General features: G+C 49.5%; 2 protein-coding genes across 3 annotated transcripts in view; both read right to left on the reverse strand.

Moving 5' to 3' along the window:
* The window catches only part of LOC119349667, a 5,400-nt gene extending 2,488 nt beyond the window's left edge, over positions 1-2,912 (reverse strand). The window contains exons 1-2 of one of the 2 annotated variants that reach the window (XR_005169485.1): positions 2,557-2,912; positions 2,017-2,245 (exon numbers count right to left, since the gene is read on the reverse strand). Coding sequence is in view for 1 of the 2 variants with exons in the window: in XM_037617751.1 (XP_037473648.1) it covers positions 2,557-2,757 (201 nt within the window). In the remaining variant the exon portion in view is untranslated. The remainder of the gene's footprint in view (positions 1-2,016; positions 2,246-2,556) is intronic. The other variant, XM_037617751.1, reaches the window with a different exon arrangement.
* Positions 2,913-3,359: 447 nt separating this feature from the next.
* On the reverse strand, positions 3,360-4,028 carry LOC119350924. The gene has a single exon (XM_037618530.1). It carries the CDS (start codon positions 4,026-4,028, stop codon positions 3,567-3,569), a length of 462 nt encoding a protein of 153 aa, XP_037474427.1. The 3' UTR covers positions 3,360-3,566.
* Positions 4,029-22,837: the final 18,809 nt, after the last annotated feature.

Raw genomic sequence — 22,837 nt, forward strand, 5'->3', positions numbered from 1 at the left:
TGGAAGGGTGCGGGGTTTTACACGACTTGGTCGATGGGTGGGGCGACCTAGCACACCGGGAGAGGCGAGTTGGTTGGGCGTCTTAGGCGATTTGGAAGGGTGCGGGTGTTTTCAAGTGACTTGGGCGACGGGTGAGCGAGCTAGCACACCGAGGATGTGCGAGTTTGGCTTCGTGCTTAGGCGATTTGGAAGGGTGCGCGGTTTTACGCGACTTCGTCGACGGATGGGGCGACCTTGCACACCGGGAGAGGCGAGTTGGTTTGGCGGCTTACTATACTAGTTACAAGGTCATATACATGAACTAGATAGTCACACAAAAAAACTCAATTATTCAGCTAAAGTCTTGTACTCCCTCCGTTCCTAAATATGTCTTTTTAGAGATTGTAATAAGTACTCCCTATGTCCCAAAATATAAAAACGTTTTAAACACTAAACGTTTTTATATTATGAGACGGAGGGAGTACTACATACGGATGTATATAGTCATATTTTAGAGTGTAGATTCACTCATTTTGCTTCGTATGTAGTCCATATTAGAATCCCTAAAAAGACTTATAATTAGGAACAAAGGGAGTAGTAACTAGTATAGTACCCCAATAAAACAGGATTCAGCCTTGAAGTTCTTAGACAAACCGTGTTGTAGAAAACTAGTTTTCCTATGATCCAAAAATGCCTACACTGGTGTTTGGAGCTACAATGAAAATACCTCCATAATATCCAACATAAACACCTACAAAAAATAAATGTCTGAACGTACAATTGAATATGCCTGCATTTTGTCCAAAATGCCTACAATGGTGTCTGAAAACTACAATTAAGATGCTTGCATGTTATTCCAGAAAAAAAAAGCATGTATATCAAAAGTGCTCTGATGGACCTACCGCCTGTTTTGACTTCAAGATGCCTATAATAATCTCTGAAACTACAATTAAGATGCCTAAGTATTAACCAAAGATGCCTACAAACAAAAATATCAGAAATTCTACTTTGAAAAGATGCCTACAATAATGTCTGAAACAACAATTAAGATGCCTACGTATCACCCAAAAATGCCTACAAACAAAATGTCTGAAAAATCTGCAGTTGAAAAGATGCCTGCATATATCCAAAAATGCCTTCAATAATGTCTGGAAGTACAATAGTTCCTTGGAGATAAACTGAGGCTGCTAGGTATGAAAAGGCCAGCCCTACACTTACACATGCTCATTTTCTCTCAGAGAGAAGTGGCTATGCTCAAGTACTGCGCTTTGCTAAATCTGCACATCTACTGAATTCAAAAATAGAAAAAAACAGAGCAACCATACTATTGTATGGTTTCATCTAAGAAACCTTCGCTAAATCTGTACGACAACAGATATCTCAAGCAAAAAGGTACGAACAAATCCCAGCAGAGATAATAGAGCAAACTTTTCACTGAACTTAACTGACTTTTTAGTAGAAAACCAAGAATAGCATGAGGGTATTTGCAGACTTGTGCTACCACATATTCTAGAGATATCATTTGTAACTCCCGCTTATAATAACAGATCAAAAAAGTTAGAAAAACACATCGTATTGCCTGGAAAAACATATTCTATTGCATAGAAGATTGCAGGTGCTCTCTGTGATTTTTCTTCAGTTGATATAAAATGTAGGCAAGCACAGAGGACATAATTAGGAATAATAGAAAAACATGCACCCAACACTTGACCTAATTTCATACATAGCCTGATTGGTATCTGCTGTTGTTGTTTGCCAGTATGAAACACACTCGAAAAACAGCCTATAAATCCACTATTATTGCCTAGTTTTAAATCTTCTATTGCTTAAAAAGTAAAAAACACTGCATATTATTGCCTACATCCCTGGGATCTGATGGGATGGCGACATGAATTGTTGCCTACCACCCAAAAATCCAAGCAGCTATGAGCTGCTGCACTTCCCCCCTCTCCATGACTGTGTGCTGCTGCACCTCTAATCCGTCCCTAATCCAAAACGATGGGGTGTGGATTTGTGCGTGGGAGACATATCTATTACCTCTAGCTGTTGATTGTCTGTCGGAATTTGAGTCTTTCTCTGGAAATTTCTCGATTTCAGCAACACTCGCCAATCTGTATTTCCAGAGATCTGAGAATTGGGCCTAAATGAGTGCGCATTCGACAATATTGCCTGCTAAGCGCATATATTACACAGAATTTGCCTACTGAACACACATATGATGAAAATATAATGCAGTATTTTTGCCTCTTATCTCTCCCTGTGTTGCCTGCAAAAAAAAAAAACTCCTCTGTAAATTGTTGCCTACAACCTGAAACATTATAGTGTGTATTCCCGAAGCTCATGCATCCATCAAACCAATCGTGAAACCACACGGATAAGACGCGAGACAGTTTCTGAGGGATAGATGTCCTCTAATCCCTTTCTCCCTTGACTAGCAAATCTCAAACCCATGATCCAGTAGAGATTTTGCCCCCGTGGATGCTAAATAAATTGCCCTCCCCACGCGGCCCCAACCGGGAAGCAAAAATTGGTGCGCGCAAGACAGCAACTCGATGGCCAAAGCGCTAGATAACTCACCTCTGTTCGTGCACGTAGCAGAGAGCCTCGTCCCCCGTCGGCCGCCGCCACGCCCAACTCCCTCTTCTCCCTGGTCGCGCTCGCGAGCAACTCACCACACCCACCCCCCGCCCCGTGGACTTGCTGGTGACCACCTTCCCCTGATGTGGCGCTCGCTTCGCCGGTCCGCCGCTTGTCGTCGGTCGCCGGCGACGCTCGCATACGAATCGATTTATCTCGCCCTGTCGCCGTGCGGGAGGAGAGGGAGGGAGGGGAACGGGGAAGCGACAAAAAGCACCGTCTCTGCCTATCCCACCTGGTCGGTCAACCCACCACGTGTCGCTATCTCGTGCCAGATGAACGGTTGTCCTGCGGCCGCTCCAGCGCGCTGGATAGCGCGCGCGCGTCACCCAGCATTTAGGTTTTCTATTTCTTTTTTTTTTTGAGGGAGGTTTTCTATTTCTAGTACATGAGTCATTCATAGAAATCTCAATGTTTTTTCGGGGTTTGGGCAGTTTCTTCTTCCACATATACCTCGAGTCATTGTCGTACTGCACGGAACCGGCTTGTACTCCACCCCAACCCATTGTACTACCAGGTACTACTACGAACCTGAAGCTGTGACCCAAGCGAACACCGGCTGACCTTTACGTTCATTTGTACTGGAATCTGTAAAATTCTGAATCTTATTATGATTTTAGTGAGAGAGCAACAAGTTGGCTGTCAGATCTCGCTTTCAGGTTGAGTGCGTGTCGTGTGTTTCGCTTGCTCCTCCCACTTTTCCCTAGAAAGCGACGTGATCAGACACCATGACAACGTACGTGTAGCCAACAAAATGCCAGATATATAATGATTAATACTAGCTCTTTTTCGAGCAATGAATTGAAAATACAGATAAAACAATATGTTGGTCGTATGTACCCCCAGCTCTCACCAATATAAGAGCTTATTTTCTTCTACAAGCTAAGCTAATTAATCAGCTAGTCTAATCACCCCCTTAATTACAATTTACATCACCTAGCTAGATTAATTCAGAGGGAGAAGCAGCCCATGCCGGAGCCGGAGCGGAGCGCCAGGAACGGGAGCACGGCGTCGGGCGACGCCGCGGGCGCGGGCGCACGCGCCTTGTCGGCGGCCGCGACGCCGTTGTACCTCCGGCGCGCGGACGGCCGTGGCAGGTTCTCCGGCACCACGTTCTCCAGCGAGTTGGCGTGCCACGGCGGGCACTGCCTCCGGTCGCTCCACCGCGCGGGCGCCTGCGCGCGCACCAGCGCCGCCCCGTGCGCCGCGCCGTCGTCGGCAGGTCCCCGCGCCATGGCCGCGCCGTCGACCGCGCCCATCGCGCCGACGGCCAGCACGCACGCCGCCGCCGCGAAGCACGCCCGGCGCAGCGCAGGGAGATGGGCGGGCGCCCGTGAGCCGGTGCCGGCCGGCTGGAGGTGAAGGGGCGCAGACGGAGGCTTGAGCTGGTGGCAGCAGCTGATCATCGGCATGGTCGCTGAGCTTCGATCGGTCGACTTGCTCCGAGATCTCTCTCGGGTGCTTGCGGATTCTTATAGGCTCTGCCTCTCCCGGCGAGCTGGGGGCGCTGCACTTTCTTGGCAGGGGGGAGAGGAGTCTGTTCTTGGCGGGGGGGATCGACGATGGCCGTTGATTTGGACGTGGACGCTGGATTTTAGCCCGCGAGGCGCGCGGGGGAGCGGACTTGTATGTGCACCGGTAACTTGGCGTGTGGAACCACCTCCTCTCCCCGTCCCGGTAGCGTGCCGTGGGAGAAGGAGCAGTTCGGCACGACGTCGGGCCGGGGGTGGGGCCCGGCCGCCGGTAGATATTTGGCGATGGCGTGCGCGGTTTACGACGACCCATCGCCGGACCGGGCAAGTTGGCAACTGTTCTGTCGCGTGGCCTGTGGAGTTTCACCACGTGTGAAATGCATCGGGCCCGTGGTCTGAGGCCAACTCCACCGCGCGACCCCAAAACGGACGTCCGTTTTGTCCGGATTCGGTCCGTTTGGGTAGGGGTTTGGGGCCGTGTCCGGATGTGTCCTGAAATGCGGTGGCCGTGCGCGCAGCGCGCGGCCGCATCCATTTGCCCCATCCTGTCCGCGTCCACTTAAAAAACTAATTCAGCCAGCGTCCCCGGTTCACGCCGGCCTACACGTCCATCGCCGGCATCAGCCAGCGGCCGGCAACACAGCCAGCCTCCAAAATGAATAGTTCTCCTCGCCCGCAACACAGCCGGCCTCCAAAATGAATGTTTTTTCGCCGGCGCACTGCCAGCGGCCCCCGACGGGCGGGCGGCACCCATGCCAGCCTCAAAAAGAACGGCCACGCCGATCGGATGACCTAGTTCAGGCCTTCGGCGTCGAGCATCTCCTTCTGCCTGGCCTCGAACCAGGCCCTCGTCTTGTCGCTCATCTTCGACAAGTCCACGCTCATGATCGCAAGGGCCACCTCCTTCGCTTTGGTGGCGGCATTGGTGGCCTCGATGTCGAGCTGCCTCTGCCTGGCCTTGACGTTGTCGGCCTCGATGTCCAGCTGCCTTTGCCGGGCCGCCTCCTCCATGTCGAGCTGCCTTTGCCGGGCCGCCTCCTCCATGTCGAGCTTCCTCCTCTTGGCCGCCTCCTCCATCTCAAGCTTCTGTCTTTGAAGGTCTAGGTATTGCTTCATTTGCTCGTCCTTGCTTTGCCGCTTCTTCTCGTTCCTCACATCCTTTTGGGACATCATGCCATGCAAAGTCTCATGCAAGACCATGGATGAGGCGTCACGTATGTCGTCCACCTTGGAGTTGGTCTTGCCCCTCGGCCTCTTCAACGCCTCGCCATCTCCACCTCCGGCGAATTTGGCCGTCTTCAGTCCTCTTTTCCTTTGTAGTTCACGGTATTGGTCCTTGAACTTAGGGCACATGTTGATGAGCGTCCAACAATGCGTAAGAGTGAATGGCTTGTCATTGTGCCGGGCCCTGAATGCCTCCAAAGATTGGAATGCCTACACCACATGATCAACAACAAGTGAACATGCAAACATATACACGGCCAAAGTCTCATGGCCGTAGCAAGGAAAGGGCTAGAAAGAGGAGATCATACCATGTCCCCAACACCGAGACCACTCACGGGCTGTGCTTCAACGCTCTCAAATGCGGCGCAATACTTGTTGCACTCTTGTTGGATGAACAACCATCTTTTTTGAATCGAACCGATGCCATGGTTGCTTGTAATTTGGAAGGGCTCAAACATCTTCCTTTCATGGAATGTTTTGTGGACTCTCGTCCAAAAAACAATGCCCTTTTGTTGCGCGCCGGTCCTCGGATCTTGGCTAATCTCCATCCAAGCTTGGCAAATCAACTTGTCCTCATCTTGTGTATATGAACCCGTGCGAATGCTCTTCCTCTTCTTTTGTGCCTCCGCTCTTTGGGTGAGCTCGTCGATGAACAATGGCGCACCACTAATATCAACGTCATTGCTTTCTTCTTCTTCTTCATCACCTTCGACATAGATGTCATCGTCTTCATGCCACGAGTCACCGTGGTCGTAGTCAGCACGTTCGTCGGCCTCTTCATCGGGGACGTACTGGGCACGGCCATCCTGGCTTTGGGTCTCATCGACGTCGTAGGTACGGCCATGGCCACCGTCGAAGATCACGTCCTCCATGTACCGGTTGTAGAAGGGGTCATCGACCGCTGGCGTTGGGGTTGGCATTCCGTCAAACAAGACACGAGGGGCCGGCATGGTGCCCGTGCCTGCTTTCTTAGCATCTCGACGGACGGCCGCCCGCCGCTGCTGGACCCGGGCGTGACGTTGAGGTTGATGACGGCCGCGGGGCACGGTGTGGACGGCGTGAACAAGCCCACCTCCGGCGACCCCGAGAAATGGGTCTGTCCGTCGTGCCTTGGCGGAGGGAAGCCGGGCGACATGGGCGTGGTGCGCGACGTCGGCGACTGGCAGTGCGTAGGCCGCGCAACCGACGAGCTGGTGCTCGCCGGGGCGACGGCCGCTGCAGGGAACCCGGCAGGACGGCCCATGCCAAGCATGAGGATGGTGTGAGCTTTGTTGACGAGGTCCTCCTTCTCGTCGGCAGTGGCCTTGCGCCGCGCGGCCTCCAGCTCCTCGCGCATGGCGGCTCTCTTGGCCGCGGCGGCATTGAGCTTGACGACCACTCTCCGTTCCCTCCTCTTTGCCGATTCCGCGTCCAACTTGGCGATCTCCTCCGGCGTGTACTCCGACCGCGGTTTCCTTGGCGCCTTCTCCTTCACCTTTGCGGGTGGGTCGGCGGCCAGGCCGCGGGGACTCGGCGGGGCGTCAGCCATGGACGGAGGAGAGAGGGGGCGGCGGGAGGGAGGCGGGAGGGTTTGGGGCAAATGGCGCCAAATGGGCGTGGGGGGGGGTTTGGTTTCTCCCACCGACGGGCGGGCCAGGGGAGGACAAGGGCGCGCGTCCCGCCCGTCCGTGCGCTGTCCGTTTCACCCCAAAACCAGCGCAAGTTTGGGCCGGGGATGGGTCGAAAGCGGACACAAAGTCCGTTTGCGCCCGCGCGCTGGGCCGTCTCTTTTGTCCCTTTTACCCCAAACGGACGGGGCGGACAAGATAGGGTCGCGCGGTGGAGTTGGCCTGATGACGGGTCGAGTCTGGTGAAAGAAAGGGAGGGAGCGGGAGTAGGCGCCGCCGGTCCAACTCCATGCGGAAGAGCACAAAGGTGTAGAATCTAAACTGCAGAAACGAAGAAAGGTGCAGAATCTGCACTGCAGAAGCACACGGCCGGAGACTCCCGCTCTAGTTGGGTTGGATATTTGTCAACATTCTATTTACTTCGCCAGAAAGATTGTAAGTTTTATTGATTTAGGACGCTGATAACTGCCACACGTGTGGCACAATAGACACCCGCCCACACGACCCTGTGTGGGCGAATATTAGCACTGCCCACACGTGTGGCAGGAGGAGCACCCTACCACACGACTTGTTCGATACGAGGGATCGATCACCCGCACAAATTCATTCGGCAGGGGAACCCACAACCCACACGCTTCCATCACACCAGGCCCTTTTTACTGTGAAAAAAGGAACAAAGGGCCCACCGAGAACGAATTAAATGAAAAGGCCCAGATTTTAGTTTTTTTCTGCAACAAATGAAAGCTAGATTTTGCTCAGCTACTAAAAAATGTCATCAGCTGCTTTGAAAGTAGCAGAAAAAATTGCCATTTGAGTTTGACCAAACTATTTGCCATTATATTGTTTTTAACAATGACAAAGGTTTATAAACACATATTTAATGCCCAAAATGAAATTTGGAAAATCTGCCATGACAGAAAACATCAATATTGCCATGTGAAAAAAAAACAAATAGTTGAAAAATTCACGTGAAAAGAACACACAAATTTGACAGGACAATAAAAGATAAAAAATTTGACAGGACAATGAAAGTGTACTTAAAATTGTCGTGTTTTGGAGAAATTTGCCGTGTGTGATAAAAAACACAAAAAGTTGAAAATCAAGTATGAACAAAGAGATTTGCCATGGAAGATTGGTATCAAAGAAATTACCGTATTTTGTATGATGAATTTATCATGTGTGAAAAAACTTGCAAAAGTTGGAAATTCAACTTTGAACAAGAAACTTGCCATGGCAAATTCTTATCAAAACTTGCCACGACAAAATTCACGTAAACTAAATTTGTCATGAACAAGAAAAACTGCCATGGCATAAAAAATCATTTACACTAAATTGCCATGATTTGAGAACTAAATTTGCCATGATCAATAAACTAAATTTGCCATTATTTGTAAACTAAATTTGCCATGAACCAATAAACTAAAATTTGCCATAATCAATAAACTGAATTTGTATCAAAACTTGGCATGAGATTTGCCGTGTTCTGGTATGATGAATTTACCGAAAAATAGAAAAAAGTTTAAAAATAAAAAATATGAACAAGAAAATTTCCACGGCAGATTCGTATCAAAACTTGCCATGGCAAATTCGTACCAAGAATTGCCGTGTGTTTGAATGATGAATCTGCTGTGTGCCAAAAAAAGGAAAAAAAAGTTGAAAATCAAGTATGAACAAGAAAAATGCCATGGCAGATTCGTATCAAAACTTGCCACAGCAGAATTAATGTAAACTAAATTTGCCATGAAGAAGAAATATTGCCATGGCAGATTCATATTGAAACTTGCCATGGCAGAAAAATCATGTAAACTAAATTGCCATGATTTGAAACTAAAATTTTCATGATCAATAAACTAAATTTTCCATGATTTGTAAACTAAATTTGCCATGAACCAATAAACTAAAATTTTCCATGATCAAGAAACCAAATTTGTATCAAAACTTGGCATGGAAGATTTGTATCAAGAATTGCCGTGCTTTGGTATTATGATTTCCTGTGTCTGTAAAAAAAACACAAAAAGTTGAAAATCAAAAAATATGAATGAGAAAATTGCCATGGCAAATTTGTATCAAGAATTGCCGTGTGTTTGTATGATGAATTTGTCGTGTGTTAAAAAAACACAAAAAGTTGAAAGTCAGGTGTGAACAAGAAAAATGTCATGGCAGATTCGTATCAAAACTTGCCACCGCGGAATTCACGTAAAGTAAAAATTGCCATGATTTGAAAAAGAAATTTGCCGTGACTAGTAAACTAAATATGCCATGAACCAAATAAACTAAATTTGACGTGATCAAATAAAATCAGATTGCCATGGTCAATAAACTAAATTTGCCATTATCAACAAACTAAATTTGCCGTGGTTAAGTAAGAAACAAAAGCATAAAGATTGGCGTGGGCGTGTTAAAAATAACTAAATTTGCCATGACAAATAAACATGACATTTTTGCCATGGCAAACTTTGAAAAAAAAAGGTCATAGGAACATTTTCTAAACTTGCTATGTGATCAAATGCAGAAAAATTGGCATGCTACGTACACATATAACTTTGACATGGGATTGTATTACGAGGGACATGGGCTTAATCAAATATTGCCATAGGCCTAAAAAATGTAAGTGCTTGTATTACAAGGGACATGGCTACAAATGATGAATAAAAATTGCCATGGCATATGCATATTCAAATCTGCCATGGCGTTTTGGTTAAAAATAGGAATATACGTTATAGAATTGCCATCGATAAAAGTGTATCAATTGCCATGATTTCTAACCCCAATCTGACCACATGTATTCTGTAAAGAACAACACCAGTTCATTAACAGGCCTTGTGACCTGGGGCACTACTACAGGTACACATGTTTAAGCTATGTGATCAACTTAAAATGCCATGGGTGTAAAATTTGCCATGTCTCTGAAATTTACCACGGCATCATCAAAAATTGCAATGACTCTAAAGTTGCCATCACTGCATGCTCGAAAACCTCCGATGGAAACTAAACACTATCCATCTATTCTATACATTATCAGATTCAAAACTGTACGCAGATGATTGATCAAACAAGAATCATCGCCCTGCTGCCGTGTGCATGAACACACAACACACGCAACTGAGAGAGGGAAAATCAAACCTCCATGGCATCGCGTGCCGGAGGAGCATGGAGCAGACAGACCTTCCTGAAGATCACATCGAGCGCGCGGATGTCACCATGATTGTAATAGTTGTTGGGCCGCCGCGACACCCTGACGACCAAGCCATTGCCCCCCACGACCGCAAGCCCGTCGATGTTGACGACGAATGCGGGGTGGCGCTTGCCCACCGGATCAAGTAGCTCTGGCCTGCGCCTGCATCCACCGCGGAGGCCGAGCCCCACCGAGGACACCCGCCGGCCGGCCCCCGCCTTTCCCGGGGCAGGAGTTGGCGAGTAGCGCGGCGGCAACACGCAAATAGACTAGCGCGCGGCGGAGCTCGAACCTCAAAAGTAGCCGCACACGCGCCCGCCTCCTCTGCTTCATCCATCCGGTCCCCCTGGACCTCCCCCTCACCGCCGGGAAGACCGCAGCTCACCGCCACCCAAGCCACCATGGGAGAAGGGCGATCCACCCGGTGCTCACCACCAACCCACCCCTCCCCGCCCCTCACGCCTGCCACCGCCCATCTCGTCGGCCACCTACCAGTCAGCACAAAGATATAGATGAGACGGGATACAAGCAGAGGGGAAGAAGAGGAGTGGCACGGGGCGGTGGAAAGAAACCTGGCTGCGCTCGTCGGCGTTCGCCGGCCACCGGAGGTGTAGGAGAGGCGCCGGGGTCGCTCGGGATTGAGCTCCTGCTCATGGGGGTGTGGCCATGTGGGGACTGGGAAATGGATAAGGTGAAGGAGAGAGAGAGCGGTGGGCGAGCAAGAAATAAAAGGACGTTGGGGCAACTTCGCCCTGACCCGCACGGTTCGCTGGGATGACGTGGTGATTCAAGTGCATCAAGATTCGTGCGCACATATCCAACGTTAAATCTGGTGTTTGGCCCAAATAGCTTCGTGCCTGTAGGACCTTGAAGTATGTCTAGAGGGGAGGGGGGTGATTAGACTACTTGACCAATTAAAAACTTAACCTTTTTCCCAATTTTAGAGTTTGGCAGATTTTAGCAATCTTTGGACAAGTCAAACAATCATCACACAAATCAAGCAAGCATGCAAAGAGTATATAGGCAGCGGAAATTAAAGCATGCAACTTGCAAGAAAGTAAAGGGAAGGGTTTGGAGGATTCAAACGCAATTGGAGACACGGATGTTTTTGTCGTGGTTCCGATAGGTGGTGCTATCGTACATCCACGTTGATGGAGACTTCAACCCACGAAGGGTAAAGGTTGCGCGAGTCCACGGAGGGCTCCACCCATGAAGGGTCCACGAAGAAGCAACCTTGTCTATCCCACCATGGCCGTCGCCCACAAAGGACTTGCCTCACTAGCGGTAGATCTTCACGAAGTAGGCGATCTCCTTGCCCTTACAAACTCCTTGGTTCAACTCCACAATCTTGTCGGAGGCTCCCAAGTGACACCTAGCCAATCTAGGAGACACCACTCTCCAAGAAGTAACAAATGGTGCGTTGATGATGAACTCCTTGCTCTTGTGCTTCAAATGATAGTATCCCCAACACTCAACTCTCTCTCAAAAAAAACACTCAACTCTCTCTCATAGGATTTGGATCTGGTGGAAAGAAGATTTGAGTGGAAAGCAACTTGGAGAAGGCTAGAGATCAAGATTCATATGGTAGGAATGGAATATCTTGGCCTCAACACATGAGTAGGTGGTTCTCTCTCAGAAATGGTAAGTTGGAAGTGTAGGTTTGTTCTGATGGCTCTCTCCACGAATGAAGAGGAGGTGGAGGGGTATATATAGCCTCCACACAAAATCTAACCGTTACACACAATTTACCAATCTCGGTGGGACCGAATCAACAAACTCGGTCAGACCGATTTAGTAAACCTAGTGACCGTCAGGGTTTTCGGTGGGACTGACATACAACTCGGTAAGACCGATATGGTTAGGGTTAGGGCATAACGTAATCTCGGTGAGACCGATTACACAAACTCGGTGAGACCGATTTTGGTAATTAGCTAACCAGAGAGTTGGTCAGGTAAACTCGGTGGGACCGATTTGCTCTTTTCGGTGAGACCGAAATGTTACAAAAGGGAAACAGAGAGTTTACATTGCAATCTCGGTGGGACCGATCGCTCACTTCGGTTAGACCGAAACGTTACGAAGGGAAACAGAGAGATTACAATCCCATCTCAGTGAGACCGAGATCCCTATCAGTAAGACCGATTTGCCTAGGGTTTGTGGCAGTGGCTATGACATATGAACTCGGTGGCGCCGGATAGAAAGAATTGGTGTGACTGATTTTGGCTTTAGGTTTAGGTCATATGAGGATGTGAGAAAGTAGTTGAGGGTATTTGGAGCATATCACTAAGCACTTGAAGCAAGAGGCTCATTAAGCAACACCTCATCCCTCCTTGATAGTATTGGCTTTTCCTATAGACTCAATGTGATCTTGGATCACTAAAATGTAAAATGAAGAGTCTTGAGCTTTTGAGCTTGAGCCAATCCTTTGTCCTTGATATTTTGAGGGATCCACTTTCATCATCCATGCCATGCCATTCATTGAGCTTTCCTGAAATAATAGTCTTGGAATAGCATTAGCTCAATGAGCTATATGTTGTTATGAATTACCAAAACCACCTAGGGATAGTTGCACTTTCAATCTCCCCCTTTTTGGTAATTGATGACAACATATAGATCAAAGCTTCGACAAATGATAATAAGATTGAAAAACATCATCGCTTTGAGAAGTATGTGATAAGCAAGAGCTCCCCCTAAATTTGTCCATAGTTTAAGATTCGCTTTGGACTGTAGATGCACAAGGAATTAGGCTCATGGGTTACTCTTCCATGTCACATACATCTTGGTGGAGCGCTCAAAATAATAAAGATTGAATACATGCACTCATCACCAAGCAAAGTGAATGATCATATAAGGATAGGTAAGATAATATCATCAAACACATGATCATCAATGTCTCACAGATAATAGCATAGTATCTCAAGCAATCAAAAGCAAACAAAGTTTAACCACCAAAGCAAGAGAGAACAAAAGCAACACTCTCTCTCTCGAAGCCTATGATCTATACATTTTTCTCCCCCTTTGGCAACAAGTTACCAAAAAGTTCATAGAAAATGCATAGTGCTAGATCGACTCTCAGGCTTGATCTTCAGGTGGTGGTGTGGAGATGGCTCCTCAGACGAAGGCTTCAATTGATGTGGATGGAGCTGGAGGAGTTGGTGCTGGAGCTGGTTACACTGGAGCTGTAGGAGCAGTTGCTGGTGCAGATGATGTGGCTCTAGAGTCTTGCCCTTCCTCTCATGCATGTCTTCCTGAAGCTGCTCCACAACTGACTGAATCTCAATTACTTTGACATCTAGATCATATAATTTTTGTTCCATGATTCTTTCCAAGCTCTCCTGGTTTTGAGTTAGGGTGGACAACACCTTCTCAATCCTCAGTGTTGATGCTATCAAGTAACCAAGCTGCTCGTGCTTGTTCTTCAAAAAGTACTCAGATGCCTCCTCTTGAGTTGGCATCTTGGCAGCCTTCTCTTTCCTTGCCTTCTCCTTCTTCTCTTGAGCTTGCACTGATGATGGTTCATTCTCAATCATGACAACCTGATTGTCCTCAAAGTCTGGATAAAGAGCAAAGTGTTCCTTATCCAACAGATATTTGCATGTGCCCATCTTTGAGTTAATCAACTCCTGAATCTGTGGGGCATATCCACAACTTCTCTTCTGGTCTGCTGCAGTCCTCTTAATGGTCTCAACCATAAGGCTCATGACCTTGAATTTCTGAGGCACATCAAATATATGCAGCAAGTTGATAGCATGCCCTCTGATCATGTTGTGTTCACCTGACTTGGGCAAAAGAGTGTGCCTTAGGATCCAGTTGATCGTAGGCAGCCCTGACAGAAGAAAGTGGACTGATCCAAACGAGAAAGTCTCAAGAGCTTTGTCTGGGATCTCCTTGTACATATGTGTCATAGTATTGTGTCTCATTTTCTTCTTGGCATAGACATCCAAGTCACCTTCACTCTCCTTGGGGGCATTGATCAGACTGGCCCATTCCTCTATGGTTGACTGGTACCTCGTACCTTCTGACATCCACACTATCCTGCCATCTGGATAGAAGTGTGTTGTGGAGTAGAATTGCATAATGACTTCATCATTCCAGTTGGTGAGCTTCTGCCCAACAAAATCTGCAACTCCACAAGCTTCAAAACTGTCATACACTCCAGGATAGTGTTCTTCATTTTCCTTCATGTAGGTCCACTCGACCCACCTCATATCACACACTATGGGCTTCTTGTCCAACAAGATTGTCTCATAGAAGTCCTGCTATTCCTTTGTATGGAACCTGTAATCAACAGCAGTCCTTCTCCTGGTGGCATATGGATCTGTCATCCTCCATAGCCTCAACCCTGAGTCTCTCCTAATATTCATGTCCTCAGCCACAAGATGAGCATCATTGTGGTCTGGGATCTTGGGCTTTAGCTTCCTCAGGACTTGTCCTTCATCCTCTTCATCATCAGCAACTTCAGGCACTGGGGCCTTGTTCTTCTCAGCAGCTCGAATACTCCTGGTATTCCTCTTTGGTGCATTCTTGGGCTTGGGGGCAGCTTTGGGTGCTTCTTTGGGCTTTGATGTTGCAACCCCTGATCTTATAGCATCACCCATCAGCTTTTGTGCCTTGGGTGCTGGTGCAGCAACCTCTTCTTCCTCTTCCATCATGGAAGGTTGCCCAACAACTCTGGCTATGGTCTTTTTGACCCTTTCCTTCCTTTTCTTTCCTTCAACAGCAGCTGGCTCTTTGGGATCAGGCTTTTCAAGTATTTGAGTTGATCCTCTGACCTTCAGCATAGGTGTCCTCTTGGCAGGTGAGGGAGTCCTGGATTAGGGGGTGTCCGGATGGCCGGACTATGACCTTTGGCCGGACTCCCGGACTATGAAGATGCAAGATTGAAGACTTCGTCCCGTGTCCGGATGGGACTTTCCTTGGCGTGGAAGGCAAGCTTGGCGATACGATATGAAGATCTCCTCCCATTGTAACCGACTTTGTGTAACCCTAGCCCTCTCCGGTGTCTATATAAATTGGAGACTTTTAGTCCGTAGGACGAACAACAATCATACCATAGGCTAGCTTCTAGGGTTTAGCCTCTCTGATCTCGTGGTAGATCAACTCTTGTACTACCCATATCATCAATATTAATCAAGCAGGAGTAGGGTTTTACCTCCACCGAGAGGGCCTGAACCTGGGTAAAAACATCGTGTCCCTTGTCTCCTGTTACCATCCGCTTAGACGCACAGTTCGGGACCCCCTACCCGAGATCCACCGGTTTTGACACCGACATTGGTGCTTTCATTGAGAGTTTCTCTATGTCGTCACCTTTAGGCCCGATGGCTTCTTCAATCATCAACCATGACGCGGTCCAGGGTGAGACTTTTCTCCCCGGACAGATCTTCGTATTCGGCGGCTTCGCACTGTGGGCCAATTCGCTTGGCCATCTGGAGCAGAAAAAAAGCTACGCCCCTGGCCATCAGGTCAGGTTTGGAAGCTTAAACTATACGGTCGACATCCGCGGGGACTTGATCTTCGACGGTTTGAGCCACGGCCGAGCGTGCCGCACTATCACGATGGGCATGATCTAGCTCTGCCGCCGGACAGCGCCCAGAGTGCCGCTCAGGTGTCCGCTCTGACCATTAGCTCGGAGCCGACTGCGCCAGTCGGGGAGGGACGGTTGGACGCCGCCCCAGGAGCTGCAATCTCTACGATGATAGAGCCGAATACCATCCTAGTCCTTTGCAAGGCCCGTGACTCCAAGGTGCCGGACTCCGTTCCGGACTCCGAATCTTCCGCATCCCTTCCGATCGAACCCGATTGGGCTCCGATCATGGAGTTCACTGCCGCGGACGTCTTTCAGCACTCGCCCTTTGGCGATATCCTGAATTCACTAAAGTCTCTCTCTTTGTCAGGAGAGCCCTGGCCGGACTATGGTCAGCACGGTTGGTATGCGGACGATGAAATTCGAAACCCACCCACCACCCACTTTGTAGCCACTGTCGACGATTTAACCGACATGCTCGACTTCGACTCCGAAGACATCGACGGTATGGACGCCAATGAAGGAGACGATCAAGAACCAGCACCTATAGGGCACTGGAAAGACACCCCATCATACGATGTATACATGGTGGACACACCTAAAAGAAACAACGATGAGGATTAAAAGGGCGCAACCAGGGATCGCTCCCTTGAAAAACAACCAAAGCGGCGGCGTAAGCGCCGCGCCAAGCCCGACCTCGACAAAGACCCAGCCATAGAGCAGGGCGAATCAACGGAAGACGAACATGCCATCGAGTAACCATCCAAACAGGGCAGACAAATCGAACAATCCGTCCCCGGGAAAGATAATAGTCTGGACGACCTCACGCCGGACAAGTTGCTGAAACACCAGAACCTCCACCAAAGGCTCGTTGCCACTGCATGTAGCCTGAAAAAGCAGAAGCGGAAGCTCAAAACAGCGGAAGATGCACTCAGAATCAGATGGGACAAAGTACTCAATACCGCACACAAGTACGGCAACAGTCATCACACAAAGAGCTATCCGAAGCGGAAATTACTACCGGAATTTGATGAAGAGGCCTTAGAGCCCCCACAGTCAAAAAACAAGGAAGCCACCAGGTCGGATAGACGACCCCGCGATCGATCTCAAGCGACAAAGGGCGCCGCACTCAATACGGTACGCGATCCGCCCAAGGATTCGCATCGAAAAACTGGTCCAACCAGATCCATCTATGGGCCAAGAAAGCAAGCTCCAGTGAGCAATGCAACGCAAAAAATATCCGGACATCGCGGCACACCTATATACAGGGGCGCCGCACATCCCCTATGTTTTACCGATGAGGTACTGGATCATGAATTTCCAGAGGGATTCAAGCTCGTAAACATAGAAGCATACGACAGAACAACAGACCCTGGAGTCTGGATCGAGGATTATATCCTCCACATACACATGGCCAGAGGAGATGACCTTCACGCCATAAAATACTTACCCCTTAAGCTCAAAGTGCCAGCCCGGCATTGGCTTAAAAGCCTTCCTGAAAACACCATGGGCAGCTGGGAAGCGCTCGAGGATGCTTTCCGGGCAAATTTTCAAGGGACCTATGTCCGACCTCCAGAAGCAGATGATCTGATTCATATAACTCAGCAGCCCAGAGAGTCAGCCTGGAAACTCTGGAACAGATTTCTTACTAAAAAGAATCAGATAGTCGACTATCCAGACGCCGAGGCCCTAGCAACTTTCAAACATAGCTCCGAGACGAATGGCTCACTAGACACCTCGGCCAAGAAAATCCAAGAACAATGGCCGCATTAACAAGCCTCATGACCCGCTTTTGTGCAGGAGAGGATAGCTGGTTGGCAAGAAGCAGCACCAGCGACCCGAGTACATCCAAACTCAGAGATGGAAATGGGAAACTGTGCCGTAACAAAGAACAGCGCCGGATCAAGGATAACAGCCCGAGGAGCACGACAGTCAACACCGGATTCAAAAGCTCTCAGCAAAATCAGAAAAAGCCGCCCCCAAAGATGACAGGGACGAGCTATCTAACCTCAACAAAATCCTGGACAAAATATGTCAAATCCACAGTACCCCCGGGAGACCTGCAAACCATACCCACAGAGACTGTTGGGTCTTCAAGCAGTCCGGCAAACTCAACGCCGAACACAAGGGGCTCGACACGCCAAGCGAGGATGACGACGCACCCCCCAAGCAGAACACCGGAGAACAAAAGAAGTTCCCACAAGAAGTCAAAACAGTAAATTCACTTCAGATGACAAAAGGAAAAAACAGAATGGTGCCACGCACCATACGCCCCGCCCCAGAGGAGCATCGCCACTGGTTGTTACAACCAATCACCTTCGATCATCAGGATTACTCCAGAGGGGTCTGGAATGCAGGTTGGACTGCCTTGGTCTTGGATCCGATTATTGACGGACTTCAATTTACACAAGTCCTTATGGACGGCGGCAGTGACCTAAACCTGTTATATCAGGACACAATCCGCAATCTAGGGGTCAACCCAGCAATAATTTGCCGTGGAAACACTTCCTTTCAAGGAGTCACGTCGGGCCCAGATACCCAGAGTATGGGTTCCCTTTCATTAGAAGTCACGTTCGGCTCAATCGACAACTTCCGAAGCAAAAATCTAACCTTCCACATCGCCCCATTCATAAGTCGCTATCAAGCGCTACTGGGACGTGAATCTTTCGCCCACTTCAACGCAATACCGCATTATGCATCCCTTACACTCAAAATGCCCGGTCAACGAGGCATCATCTCATTAAAGGGAAATATCAATTGATCCCCAAAGTACGGGTAACGGTGCGGCCACCTGGACAGCCGCACACTAATCCAGCCCTACTATCCCGGACATGGCTTGACGAGTCCGGCGTAAACATACAAAGGTTTAATAGCCGCATAACCCTGTACAAGGGGCTCCGCGTGTTTACACCAGAAGACAATACGGCTCAATTTTTCTCATGTCTTTGTACTATATTTTCATTATTTTAACATAGATTTCTCGCACGATTATTTTTTACTAAGTTCCTCTCTTTCGCAGACGAACACCGTGCTACGCCCGTCCAGGATACGGCACAATGGAGACACAGGCGCAGACGTGCAGTAGGGACCCATTTTAAAGTTTCTTTTCAGATTAAGACCCTGCGTAAACCTTTTTTAATGTCTCTTGTTGACAACATCCCCCGGTTTTTGCTATAAGCGAGGAGGAGGCTGGCATCTTGGCATGTGGCCACGCCAGAATTTTGCGCGTACCTGGACACCAGGGGCTTTTTTACCAAGGTCTTCGGTTCGGCCCGTCTTCATAAAGACCGAATACCATAGGGAGTGTTCGGCGTCGCGAGTTTGGCCTTATATGCATCAGCTCCGAATCATGTCTTTGGTCAAATGTTGGGTTTGCCCAGCTCCTGTGTTTTGCTGCCTTACGTTCCGTTATATCGGCTAACGCGGCACCAGGAGAACTACTGCGATTGTGCCCCGGTTCGGCCAGGCGAGCACCTCAGTAGAGAAAGCCGAAAACTGACTGTCATGATATAGCGAGAGACTGGTCAACCACTCGATGACTCTCGGAATCTGTAGGATTCCTCCGCATTAACAAAGGGCCGCTTCCCGGTCAGGCACACACGCGCCCCGAATTCGGGCGAGCGCGGTGCCTCTAGGGGCTATTAAGTAGCCCCACTGTCAAACTCCTATGGCTAAGTGAAAGTGATAAAGCATTATAGTCCGGTTGCCTAGTTCACCGCGCTATCACCTCCTTTGTAGGACCAAGACGTTGGATTAAGTGTGAAAAGGCGCCTTTTTGCGAACACCCCCGCATTATATGCGTGGGGCCTGAAGCCAACGACTGCCATCTTTCAGGTTATATAAACATATACATTAACGGCCGCACAGGAGGTGTTATAATTCTTGCAAGCACAAGTATAAAAAGCTTTTATATTCTATCAAAATATTCCTTTTACAATAGCACATGCTATTCGAACACAACATCCTTCGAGCACCGCGCTTCTATTAAACGAGCGCCCGGAAGAACTTCCTCAAAGAAGTGCTTGGCAGGTACCCGGCTTTCGTCCGAATCCCGCGATGCAACAATACTGGCCTTCATATCCGCCCAGTATGTCTTGACACGGGCAAGAGCCATTTATGCACCCTCTATGCATGTCGACCTCTTCATTGCATTAACATGCGGCACCGAACCAAGGAACTGCTACACCAAGCTAAAATAACTCTTCGGCTCTGGCTCTCCCGGCCACAAACGACTCGCAACATACTTCATGGCGAGTCCGGATAACCTGTTCAGCTCCGCCCAGGCGGCCAAACAGTCGGATACCAAAAGTGGGCGTTCTGGATTGTGGAACTGCGACCAAAAAAGTTCTTCCAATTTATGGTCACCTCGACCTCGGAAGTGTTCGGTTGCGTCTGCCGCACTCGCTGCCAAATCCAGATACATGTTTTCCGCACTCCACTGCCGATCTAGCGGAGCATACTTAGGATCCCCGAACTTCATCCGCAGCATATAGGGCTTTCCAGCCGTGATATCTCTGGCCTGACGCAGCTCCTCCTTCATAGCTCTCATCGCAGAGCGGGCATCCTTGGCCTCGGCAGTGGCCTTCTTAAGGTCTTCTTGCACCACTCGATCTTCTTTTTCAAGAAGCTGGCAGCGGTCGGAAGCATTCTTCAACTTCACGGCCATCTCGGCCATTTCCTCTCTGCTTCTGCAGTGAGCAGCCTATTCAGCTTTTAGCTCTTCGGCCGCCTTCGAGGCAGCTGCATTACTCTTTCTGGCTTGCTCCTTGGCTCGGGCGAGCTCCGCCCGAAGCTCCTCCATAGCAGCGGCACCATCTGCATTATGCATACATACTGTAAGGCACGGGCGTCAAGCTCCCTTACCAGGTGTCCGCGGAGAAGCCGCATACCTTGTGACTCGTCAAGTCGCTTATTGACCAGCGTGATGTCCGCATCCGCAGCGTCAAGTTGCCGCTCCAGTTCGGCAAATCCATCAGTCCGGCTAGCCACCGAACGCTCCGCCACCTATATAGGAAGGGCGACATCTTACAACTGAGATTATGATCCTCGGCACGCTGTCACCTTTGATAACGTACCAAGTCTCAGGGGCTACTATCTACACAGGGCGCATTCTATATGCGAAACTATCAAAAGGTATATCATTTTTGCGTACCTCAAACCCCGTCAGTAAACTTCTGATGGCTTCATGCAATCCGCTCTCTGCGGATGAAATTCTTTCAATCACCGTACCCATTAACATGCGGTGATCTTCTGAGATAGACGCTCGCCCAAGCAGGTCCTTCAGCTCCGCCGACCGTACACCAGTTGGTGCCGAACCTTCCGGCCCCGCCGGACTCGGGGAAACCCTCCACGACGACACCTCAAGGTCGTCCGCCCCGCCTGACGGTGCGGCATATGGAGGCGTTTCGCTCTCCATCATCTCTGGACGAAGATCCCCCGAAGATGAGCTCTGCTGAGAAGGGCTGAGATCCGAACTACAAGGTAAAACTCCGTTTATCTTCAGAAATAAAAACAGGGATGTCTCTTATTACAAAACTCCCCTTTCTACTTACGGCTCGCTAGAGGGCTGATTTCCTTGGGGAAATAGTGCGGCCGAGGCCTCTCCCCGCGCAGGACCCTCTTGTGAGGATTTCTTCCCCCACTTTGAGGCTTTGGCCTCCGGATCTTCAGAAGCGGTCCTCTTCCCCTGGAGGGAGGGATTCTCGATCCCCCCTTTCTCGAGAGCCTCCTTAGCGGAGGCAGTAGCTTTCCTGTTCCCCCCTTCGCCCTCTTCCAGAGGCGCGGCCTCCAGCATCTTGGTTAACACAGGATCCGGCGTGGTCTTAGGGAGGGGGGGCCGGACACCTTATTAGCTTTGCTTTTTCTATCCACTCCTGTTCAAGGGATAGCTCTTTAAAGGGCAAATTTATGATAAATATACGGACAGCGTGTCCGGGCACAGGACTACTTACTTGAGTATCCGGGCGATTGCAGCTCAGACTTGCGTCCTCGGTCAAGTCCGGACACATCTCTTGTGATCCGAAGAACAGTTTATACATCTCCACGGGCGTCGCACCCATGAAGTGTTGGAGAGCTCGCGGTCCCTCCGGATTGAGTTCCCACAGGCGGAGGGGGCAACGTTTGTAGGGCAAAAGGCGCCGAATTAGCATGACCTGTGCCACTACGACCAGATTGATCTCCCTCTCTTGGAGGTCTCGAATATGACCCTACAACGGCGGTACATCCTTGGACGGCCCCCAGTCAAGCCCCTTGTTGACCCATGATGCCAGCCGTTGTGGAGGGCCCGAGCGAAAGGCAGGTGGCGCCACCCATCTGGTACCCCTAGGAACGGTGATGTAGAACCACTCCTGTTGCCACAAACCAAGCTCCTCTTGAAAAGAGCCCTCGGGCCATGGAGCGTCAACATTCTTGCTTATGACAGCCCCTCCGCACTCTGCCAGCTGCCCCCTGATCATCTTCGGTTCCACTTTGAAGGTTTTGAGCCACAACCCGAAGTGAGGGGTAATGCGGAGGAAGGCTTCGCATACGACAATAAACGATGAGATATGGAGGATTGACTCGGGATCCAAATCATGAAATTCCAGCCCATAATAAAACATGAGCCCCCTCACGAAGGGGTCCATCGGGAAGCCTAACCCCAAAGGAAGTGAGACATGAACACCACGCTCTCACCAGGCTTGGGAGTGGGAGTAACCTGCCCTTGGGCAGGCAACCTGTGCACAATTTCGCCGGTCAGATACCGGGCGTCTCTCAGCTTTAGCACGTCTTCCTCCGTGACGGAGGAAGGCATCCACCAGCCTTGTAGGTCGGAGCCGGACATCGTTGAAGGTCCGAAGCGCCTAAAACTAGAGCTTTGGGTGTTGGAACTCGAAGCGAGGGGCGGATTCGATTGGATTGAAAAGAAAGGAGTCGAGCCTTGGTCTCTTTATAAAGGAGTTGAATACCAAGAGCCCTCTCCGTAACCGTTTGGGACTCGCTTTCAATTAGGGAGTCATATCAAAGGCACGGTTGGGTTACCCACGCCCGTATTGATGAGAATCCCGGAATAAGGGGACATGATCTCTGCTTTGACAAGACGTGCCAAGGGAACCGCCTCGCTAAACGCGCTGAGGCGGAACAGTAAAATGATTCGAGTAAAAACTTGGCCATGGCGTGATGTCACACTGCGGAATATGTCAGCAGATTAGATTGGTGCGGATATTATTCTCTAAACGGTGTTATG

The sequence above is a fragment of the Triticum dicoccoides genome, chromosome 1B, assembly GCF_002162155.2.
Source record: "Triticum dicoccoides isolate Atlit2015 ecotype Zavitan chromosome 1B, WEW_v2.0, whole genome shotgun sequence".
Lineage (NCBI taxonomy): Eukaryota > Viridiplantae > Streptophyta > Magnoliopsida > Poales > Poaceae > Triticum > Triticum dicoccoides.